Raw genomic sequence first — 10770 nt, 5'->3', positions numbered from 1 at the left:
GATAAGCTCGGCTCGCGAGCTCATAAACGAGTCGAGCTCGAGCCTGCTCACGAGCCGGCTCGGCTCACTTACACCCCTAGTTTCATGTATGTGGGAAGCTCTTTATGTTAAGTATATGATATTATATTTCAGTGCATGATGTTTTTAATTAAAAATACTAGTATTGGCTATTTTAGTTACCAACTTGTAAGAAAAAGAACACTATTTTGATGGCGTAACGTGTACTATTTTTAATAACTAAGTTGTGTTGCAACATTTGTGTTTATGTTTATGTCAATGTTTCTGCTTCATAAACTATAATATCCACCATAACTCTCCAAAACCCAGAAGATATCTTATTAATTTTTTTTCCCTTCATGCATCTACGTTAGAACTAACTCCACTTAACATTTCTGGTTTAATTTATAATCTACCACATTATTTTTATTTATTATGCTCTTGCAAAAAATAATTTCATCACCAAAAATCGATTTAATAATTGCCAAAATAACATTTATATCTTCACTTCTTCATCTTTGATAAAAAAATTTAATACTTCTAATGCATCTAACTTGATCAATGTGTCGAGAGACTTAACTCTTATCTTAACTATAATATTGTTGCGGACTAGAATATACGCGGCGATAGAATTAGAAAATTTTCGTCTCAGCATTGTACGGATATCTAACACACAAACAGAAAAGAAATAGAAACACCAGGATTTTTACGTGGAAAACCCTGGAAAGGGAAAAACCCACGGGACCACGCCCAGTTGAAATAATTCCACTAATATTTGTTTGAAGTACAAGAGACTGATTCGTCCTTAAGATTTAGGACGATCAATTTACAACGCTTCACTTCCGGATGGAGATCCAATTACAACGACAGGCAGAGTTCCAACGTCACTTGGAGATCGAGCAGAATTCTGGTGTCAGACAGAACTCTGGCGTCACTTGGGCGTCAGGCAGAACTTCGGAGTCACTTGGGCGTCGGGCAGAATTCAGGCGTTGTTCAGAAGTCGGACAAAATTCTGGCGTCGGGCAGAACTCTAGCATCACTTGAGCGTCGGGCAGAACTCCGGCGTCGTTCGGAAGTCCGACAGAATTCCGGCGTCGGGCAGAACTCTGGCGGTGTTCGAAGAGGAGTTATTCCCTCCTATCCTTCTCTTCTTCTTGCTTGGGTCCCCTCTCATGAGAAATGAGGGTCTATTTATAGATCTTCTGGAGTGGTATAGCTTGTAAATAGGTGTGAGATCAGGGGTAAATAGCGAGTGGTCGAATGGACGGCCGATATTGAACCCCTTGATCGTGCACCGTTCGTCAGACATTTGAAGGTCTTAATGATGTCGGAATTCGGCGATCTTGGGCTCGTTGGATTCGTCTCGTATGACCTACATATAGCATCCTAGCCAAACATTGTCTTCTCCTCACCACAATCGAGTTAAGCTGTAGCACGTCATATGGGGTAACTTCCTAGCAAATGCTTGCTTAATTCTTCACCAATTGGGCAAGTGAGACATCACTTCTAGTAAATGTGCTAATACCAATAAAATTAAAATATTAATTCATTTCGTTCAAGTGTTATAATTGGTTGTTGACCTAACCTCAACCATCAATCTTTCCCATTTGAACTTGGGATTGGCCATTTAAAGCTTCTAAGAGATTTTCCATATTTATTTGAACAAAAATGTCTTGTGAATACAAAAGAGAAAAACTAAGGTTGACGGCAAAGTGCAGGAAATTATCAATTATCTTTTAAGATAAAACCACCTAAACAAGAAAAGGTAGCTTTGATAAATGATGACTATCGTAATGGCGACTAAAAAGGAACAAATGACATAATATCATTTACAAAGCACAATTCAATGCATAAGATTATATTTAAGGGATGTTAGGAATAGCACCTACTAAAAATAAAATAATGACAAGACTTATATGCTTTGAGCAAGTACAATAAAGAACAGAAATGTCAATAATACATGTAGTTAGAATTAATATAGAAAATTAGTACATAAATTTCATATAAAGGCAATATATCAAGAATTTTGAAAAAGACTTGAGAAAAGAAAAGTCTGTGGTCTCCTGCAGCGCACATAGAAATGACAACAACAACAACAACAACAACATCAAGCCTTTATCCCACTACTTGCGGTCGGCTACATGAATCCTTTTTCTCCATTGTGTCCTATTAAAGTCAAATTCTCGTTTAAATCTAATAAAGAAAGATGATGATAATTATGAATCAATGGCACTATTCTTGCCTGTGTGATCTGAACAACCGAAGTATCAGATATGATTCTCTCCCCAGTAAGAATTGACTCAACACGAAGAAGTAGTATGTCAATGGAGCGTATGGGAACAGCAGATGCTTCAACAATTAGCTCTCCGCTTAGAGGTTCTGACAAAGAACAGTGGGTAGATATGTTTCCTGTAACCTGAAATCGACCTGCCAAACAAAAGCTAATGATGGCATATTATGATTTTTGTGCACGGAGCACGAGCTACGCATAGGTCACACAATTATAAAAATAGAAATAGGAGCTGTCAGTTGTCACAATGAAACTAAAAAAAAAAAATACAAAAATGTGCCCAGCAGCAAAACATTAATATATCTAACGCTTCAATGACAGTAAATACAGCATGCTATAAACGCACAGGCTTCTTCTATACTGCTATAAACTAATCGAAACGCCTGCCACACCCCATTTTATCAGAATAACAGCTACTATTTTTCATCTCAGTGATACTCCACTCTACAATCATTCTTAACCCACAGGCTGATATCATGGTGCAGCTGATCATAAGAATGGACACATGAAATATATCCTATCATACAAAGCACCTTTCCCTTTCCTCAACAACACTGCTAGATACCACCCACCAGCCGCCAACCATATATTACCTACCGCTTGTTGAACTACAAATATATGTCACATAACAATAAAAATCCGATAACTCAAGAGCAAAGGTAATGGTGGTCGTCTATGATGCACCTACATTCCATAAAGATGTATGTAATGTCTAACAACTGTCCAAAAATGCGTTTGATATATCTCTGGCATATATCAAACATGGCAAAGATGTGTTCAATAAAAAAATATTAAAAAAATCATATAGCAGTGCTCTAAAGATTTTATTAAAAAATTTATTTTTAATTATAATTTCTTATTTTTCAATTTTTTACTGACTAAAAAAATTAAAAACTATTTACTTCAATTCCTCTCACAAAAGCGACGAAGCACTCGCCCACGTCCTATTTCTCTCATGGCTAGGGTTTAACTTCGACACTTGACAATGGCTCACCATCGACATTTGATGGAGTCTCGACATCCACGCCAATGTCGGCAATTTCTACAATCACAATCCCACTGCTGGGTCATCTTAACATCTCCAAATCTCAATAACGATATTCAGCATCGTCTCAACTTTGACAGCCTATCCCCTCTCAACATCAATACCCTATGCCCGATACACAACAATGACAATTGATTCTCAGCAGCACTATCATCTCCTCTCTTAAGGCTAAAACTCACAATTAGGTTTCAAAATTAAGACACCTTTCTCTCACAATCCATAGCGCATCGACGGTAAGAGACATTTCTGTCCACATGAGGAACTTCTGTTTATTCTTTTCATTTTCAAAATAGCATAAGAAACATTTCTCCCAATATAAATCTTTGATTGAAAATTTGGTACTTCAAGAGAGAAAAAATAATGAGCGTAAAGGAAAAGATAAGAAAAAAGTAGCAGAGAACATTTGTTTGTAATTTTCTCAGCTGACGTTCCTTTTAACCTTGAAAGAAATCCTTCTCATTCGAATGCATTTATTTTTGTCTATAATAACAATCTTGCAAGCTCTATGTCACTAGGTATAATGTCATTAAATTAAAGTTATAGCAAAGAGAAAGGTCTAATATTAAGAAGTTGCTTGAGCCTACAAAAAGAGTATGGAAAGAGAAAGGAGTGAGTTTGTTGTGTGATAGTTTGACTAAAACTCAAAGAAACCACTTTATCAAATTTATGGCAATATTAAAGAACTACCTAATGTTTATTAAAATGATAAATTGAGAAAGGCAACATAAATATAAGTTCTTCATTTCCACTTTTATTAAAGAAGTGATCATGATGGTTGACCCTTCAAATATTATTCAAGGTATTAAAATAATGCTCTAGTTTGTAGGGCAAAAGGATTATTTGTCAGCAAACATATTCTCACATCTTTTGGACATCATATAATGTACATACCCTCAATATTGATTTAAATAATATTTGTGTGGCTAAAAATACTACGATAAATAAAATCACTTATAATGAATGTCATTGGATCATAGTGGTTGCTGGAGATGCTATTTTGATAAAAGGTTTTATAATAAATTACTCTTTGAAGCTTTCTATCATCACTAATTTTTTCAACTTTTAATTTTTTTTTTGAATAGCAAGAATATTAAGAACTTATATTTGCATAATAGGCTTATATATAGCATGAAAATGGCATGAAGGACAAAGAGGACCTGATGACAATTCAGGAAGTAATTGATGTTTCTGAGTGTCTTGAGTGATGAAAAAGCTGGTGAGCTCAGGTGAAATAGGAGCTTGGATGAGACTGGCTGTGAATAGCAAGAATATTAAACTTGACATTGCTGATCATAAAAATAAAGGGAAGAGGCAAAAAAAAAGGAGGATGCAGAAATTCACCTTTGTCATGTTCAACAATTAGCTCCAAGGTAGCGGAGAGGGCCTTATGTAGATAGCCTCTAGTCACATCTGCACTGATCAGATACTACTATCCAAAAAAACTGGGCATTGATCAATGAATGGTAAAACCACATTTTAAAAGATGCTGAAAGCATAAGTCAGAACTGTGGAGTTCAAAGAAGATAAATGCAATACTCAGAAACTTTACCTGGATGCTGATATTTCCGCCATGGAATGTCTCATAAAACATGTCATAACCACTTTTCTTCTCTGAGCTCAAAGAAAACGAAAAATTTATCTGAACAATTTTGCAACAGAAATGCAAAAAAGATTGGTTAAAAAAGAGGACATTTTAAAGAAATCAAAATACGTTGAAGCATGATAATAACTTCAAAGCAATTGAAGCCAAAATCCCTTTTGGATGAACAAAGAAATTATTCCAATGAAGCTCTGGAAGTAAATTGCTACACAGGAACTTCTTTCATCAGTTCCTTCAAAAATGATTTGTATGATTCATCTTATTTAAGATTCAGTGATTTCAATCATCCTTTTTCGGTCTCTGAAAATTAACAAAATTAAACAAGGGGAATGAAGAGGAAGGATCTCTGGCCAACAATAACAATAGAAATCGGGGATTTTTTTTCTAACCATGCAGAAACCATAAAAATCAAGACTATGATTGGTATTATTTTTTTGAACCAACCTGTTTCATTCTTTCTAAAAAAAATAAAAAATCACCAATGCTATGCAAACCTCTTTAAGAGTTGTTGAGCGACAATGCATTTATAAGCAGTTCAAAAGGCTCATTCAATGGAAGTGCATTTAGCACCGACATTTCCATTCTTATCTAAATTATTTTTTATTCAACTAGACAATAGTAATTACAGCAATAAGAAGAGAGCAATATTAGATGGTCATGTCAAAATCACTCAAGTATAGAAGACAAAACTTAACAGATAAAGGTTATGGCCTGATATAAAAGGTCAAAGAAACATTCAAATACCATCAATTGACATACACCTAAATTAGATACAAAATAAAATAAACATCAATAGAAAATTCAAATTTTCCAAGAAGGATTTTATGTAGCATACTTGCAGCACCATAAAATTTAACGGAATACCTCTGTCCTGCCAGGACCTAATTTTCCAGCTGATGTTGCAAGCTCCATACTCTTCTTACTGTTCAGCAGATAGGAGACAATGACTTAAAGAGCTAGACCTCGAACATTCAATCATAAAAATTTACTTCGTTGAGAAAACTTTCACATTTACATCTATCATTTTAAAATAGAGATATATATTGCCCACCTGCACAATTAGATGCTATTTATGCCATAAAAATGTTGTTGACATGATATAAACAAAGTTTCAACATAGCAAATAACTTGAATTCTTGAGAATAAAATCAAACAGCAACATGTTCAATGCATTCATCATCATCACCAAATTTTACAAAATAGCATAATTCTTTGAAAATGCTACTCATGTATGGTTGATTCAATAACCTAGTTTCGTGAAAACATATCTTCAAATAATTAGCAAGCCTAAAAAAAATTAGCAAGCCTCGAAGTTAAACCCTTAACATCGACTCGCCGCACCATAACTTCTTCACACATCTCGCCCAGTGCTCTCATGCAAGTCTCAATTTTCTAGTTGTGCGGTAGGTCTCACCCAACGCTCGTGCTTGTGGAGCGGTCTCATCGTGTGTAGCTTGGCGTACTTAAACTCTATGCATCCACCTGCATTCACAGGTTGCTTGCATTTAGCTCGCCATGTACCAATGTGCGTGCGGGACTTTGGCTCTACCACATCTTTTCCTAAGTGTATCTTGGTTGGGTGGGGCTCTGATCATATCTTCTCTCCCTTGTAAATTAATGTTCTCCCCTCCGGATTATTTTCCATTTTCCTCATTCTAAATCCTTGCCACTTATGCCTCGTCCATTTTGGGTATCACAAGTAGGCCCTCCCATCACTCCTTAATATGACTCCGCCTTCTTATACATTGATTGCACCTAGGGTTATAGTTGATCCCCATCGCCACCTCCTACATTGATGCCTTCTTGCTATACTAAGGCTCCTCCTCCTTCCTTGTCAAAATCTCAGTCATCCCTTTGTATTTGATCCCACGGTCAGGATGAGAATCCGTGGGAGGCTCACCTGGATCACGCCAATATCCTTCTATATTTGGATAGCTGAATTAGGAAGGATTATATTGAGGCAATTATGTATCAATTAGAAGTTATTTATTTCTTTATTAAGACATATTGTATAGATCTATAAATAGAGATAATTTTGTATAATAATTAGAAGGTATTTTTACCCTTCTCAAATTCTATGAATTCTAACATTCCTCTCCTTTAGGGATTGTAGCCAATCACCCACCCGTTATTCCTTCATTAATGTGATTGGTGGATTGAAAGTTTCAAGCTTACATTCTTCTTCATCAAATCATTTTTCATTTTTTTAACCAATATACAACAAAAATATAAGAAAATGGCCTTCTACATACCTAGGGGAACCTGCTCTCATCTTCAGTGGTTAGATCTCTGCATATGCTAGTTCACATTCTTTTTCGATTGTTGGTGAATTCTCTTTAAGTCGACATAACCTAGATATAATTCGCAAATTAATGTCTAAATTACATTTCGTAAGCGGCTATTCTATTGGCCTTTGTCTTCAGAAGCAAATTACATCAAATTTTTTCTCTTGTCACTCATACTATGTCAATACTTATACAATGTGTATGCTAAGTGATCTCACCACTTTGACTCCTTTTAAGGAACTCTAATATCACTTTGACTACATTACTTCAAACAATCCACTTTATATTCCTTGGATTCTATATTTGAAAAATCATTACAAGTGAATGTGGCTACTACCGATATTTGTAGACCTGCCATGGCTAAAGTTTTGGAGGAATTGGATGTTACATCTCATTTTAAAAATGAGGTATGGATTGGCACCTTGCCTTCAGACTTTTGTTAGCAAGCCAAATTTGAAAGCATCTCATCCTATTGTCTTCATGCAAAACTTTTTAACATAAATTATCAGATTTTTCAAAGCTCATCCGAAGTTGAGAAAATCTAACTATCAATCGCAAGAGACACAACCAAATACTATCAGTTCTGCACTCAAAATTTGGCCTTCTACTTTGTTGGTGGATGATACTCAATGATATTAGGTTTGCACTCAACATTTGAAATTAGTTTTAATCTCTCCCTCTGGCCTAAAGACAATTATTACTACTCTTCCTTGCCCTAAAAAGATAGGTACCTCATCATCGCTTGGTATTAACATCGATACTAATCCTCTTAGTACTGGAACACATCAATTCCCTCCAATTAGCAAATTTAGCAATGTTCATGATTCTCAATAGCCTTATGATTTAAATACAAGCATTTAAAGAATCAAAATTCTGGTCATTAAGAACCAAATCCAATTTATCAAACGGAGTAGGAATCGGGAAAAAAAAAACTCTATCACTCCTTGCATTCACAAGGCTTAAAGCAAGATAAGCCAAATGATTTTTTTTTAGTTTTCATAACGCATTTGATGTTGCATACCTGGTACTCACTTTTTTCTGAGGCAATTCTTTGTAATTGCTCCTACTGTACTCATATCATTTTCTGGTTATAATATTATGCTTTTTAAAAAATAACAATAACAATAAGCATGTTTGTGTATTTTGCATGAATTCGAATGGTAAAAATAAAAAATAGAAAATTAAAAACTCAGTTAGACAAATTCCTTCTTAGAAACCATATCAAAATTATGACCTAATTATTCTAATCTCAAGTTACTAACGAAAATGCATTGCATACATTAGTTGAGCAAAAATCAATTGGTCGCCTACCAATATATAGATTCCAACACGGACATTGAAGAATAAGCATTTATTTATCCTGTGTTGCATCAATTTGCAAAATCCAACTCCAAACCCTAGTTTCCTTATCATGCCAACAAATAGCCTTCTATTAACATTATAGTTTGGATGATACAAATAGGCACATCATCTAACTTAGCATGCAAATGATTGTATTTGGTCTCTTCAAAATCGAGAAAGAAAAACACTCAGCACCAACTACAATCTGATGGTATTAGCTAACTAATACACCATAAATGCACTACTGATGAAATAGAAGAGAACATTAGAACTGAAAACCAGTTATGATTGCTTTATTTTTTGGCATAATCCAACTGTAAAGAGAATAAAAAAATAGCTTATCAGGTTTTAATAAATCATAATGATAGATCTATTTGGTTGCTCAATTCTTAATCCAACCAAATCTTTAGACAATTTGGTTGTATTTTGGAGGATTTGGAGATTTAAATCAGTTTGGTAAATCCTGCAAGCAAATTAAATCTTCTTGATTGTTAGTTTTAAATAGAATTTAAGCTAGATTGGCCTAATCTTCCCAAATGTTACATAAGGGACTTCTAAATGCCATCTAAAGTAAATCTTGAATTTAGGATGAACTAATAAGCCTTAACTTAAATTCAGGACTGATCCAATCCTAATAAGTTTGGGATTTAAAAGGTTTAGTTTAGTTGGATTTAATAAATCTCTGTAATCCCCAAATATTCCAAACTGCAACGAAACATTTTAGATCTTTGATTTGATTTAAGAATTTATCAACCAAACAGGTTGGCCATTAAAATTTACTAAATCGTATGAAAAACTGTTTGAATAGGATTTATCAAACCCAAATTTACTCAACCCTAACTTCAACCAAGCGGGCCATTATAAGTTGTGATAGGTTGTCAACTCAATTCAAGAAAACTGAATCGACTCAAGAAACATGAATGCCAGATCAAAGACCAAAGGATTTTGGAACTCACATGATGCATATAGGCTTCACCACGCCGTACAAGGACTCGATCACTCCAGTCACTCCTCCTTTAACCTTTCCATCGAGCGAGCAAATTGATCAGTTTCAAACCCAAAAAAAAAAAAAAAAAAAAAAAAAAAAAATTAACAGGAAAGGTTTTGCCTCTTAAAAAAACAAGAGAATTGACAGGAAAGGCTTGTCATCTGATCAACAAAAATCGATGTACCTGTAAATTGACGGTTCCGGTTAAGGAGATAATAATTTTCTGATAAGAAACTGGGGAAGCAAAGATTGTTTTAATCTTCCCTTCGACTGTTTCCTGGGAGATATTAAAGGTCTTGTTGCATTAGATAGAAGCGAGAGCAAAGACAGCGAGAAGTCTAAAGTTTCGGAGAAATGGAGTTGACAGGTTCAGGGGAGGAAGGCGACTAGGGCTTACACCAAGGCAATAGACACGGTTTGATCGTGAGAGCTTGAGTTCGATCGTCATGGTTGGTGACTAGCGAGCTCCGGCGAAATGCCGGGATCGCTGTATTCCGAGTGCTATGAAAATGCCGGTCGAAAACGCGCAGAGGATCTGCACCTGAGAAAGCAGTGCTGTTCTCGGGAAATTTTACTTGCAAATGTGACTTTTTTAATAATAGCGGGAAATTGAATGAATATCAGAATGGCTTAAAACTTCTACCAAACTAAAGTACTTATCGGAGTTTCCGATGTGATTAAAATTAATTTTAAAATAACAAATGATTAAAGTAAAGATCATATGAGAAAAATATTTAAGCCATTGTGTTATGATTTGAAGATAGTTTCAAATATAATTTAAGTAGGATTTTAATAAGATTCATATAATATTTGAATAAGATTCATACAAAGTTTGAATATGGTCCAACCATGTTAAACAAGGCTCGGATTGGGTTAGAATAAGGCTTTGAACATAGTTCAAACATGACTCAATTATGATAGATATAAAACAATATTTTTGTATTGAATCTTTTGGAAATTAAACTCATGATCATCTAAACTCTTTTTTGAGAAACTTGCAGTCGAATTGAATATCTCAGCAAGACAAACTTATCGATGCTACGTATAATTTGATTCAATTCCAATAAAATTCAAATCATACATTTGAATTATGTTTGGAAACTTTTGAATCTAAATTGATGGACCAAACGACTTTCAATTATAGCATACTTATTGTCAAATTGAGTGAGTCAACGAGACGAATCTAACGAGCCCAAAATCACTCAATTTTGACACTGTTAAGGT

The 10770-nt window shown here is 34.8% G+C and overlaps 1 protein-coding gene across 3 annotated transcripts in view; it reads right to left on the bottom strand.

Annotated features, from left to right (window-relative positions):
- The window catches only part of LOC110100283 (Down syndrome critical region protein 3 homolog), a 21828-nt gene extending 11758 nt beyond the window's left edge, over window positions 1–10070 (bottom strand). The window contains exons 1-8 of one of the 3 annotated variants that reach the window (XR_002303542.2): window positions 9944–10062; window positions 9731–9823; window positions 9515–9579; window positions 5797–5854; window positions 4882–4971; window positions 4674–4758; window positions 4490–4585; window positions 2240–2424 (exon numbers count right to left, since the gene is read on the bottom strand). Coding sequence is in view for 2 of the 3 variants with exons in the window: in XM_020827720.2 (XP_020683379.1) it covers window positions 2240–2424; window positions 4490–4585; window positions 4674–4758; window positions 4882–4971; window positions 5797–5854; window positions 9515–9579; window positions 9731–9823; window positions 9944–9994 (723 nt within the window). In the remaining variant the exon portion in view is untranslated. Of the gene's footprint in view, window positions 1–2239; window positions 2425–4489; window positions 4586–4673; window positions 4759–4881; window positions 4972–5796; window positions 5855–9514; window positions 9580–9730; window positions 9824–9943 lie in introns of all 3 variants that reach the window. The other 2 variants (XM_020827720.2, XM_028699236.1) reach the window with 2 other exon arrangements.
- Between the last annotated feature and the right edge of the window lie 700 nt (window positions 10071–10770).

The sequence above is a fragment of the Dendrobium catenatum genome, unplaced genomic scaffold, assembly GCF_001605985.2.
Source record: "Dendrobium catenatum unplaced genomic scaffold, ASM160598v2 fragScaff_scaffold_1221, whole genome shotgun sequence".
Lineage (NCBI taxonomy): Eukaryota > Viridiplantae > Streptophyta > Magnoliopsida > Asparagales > Orchidaceae > Dendrobium > Dendrobium catenatum.
The sequence above is the reverse complement of the archived record's forward strand: the minus strand, read 5'-3'. Positions and strand labels throughout refer to the sequence as shown.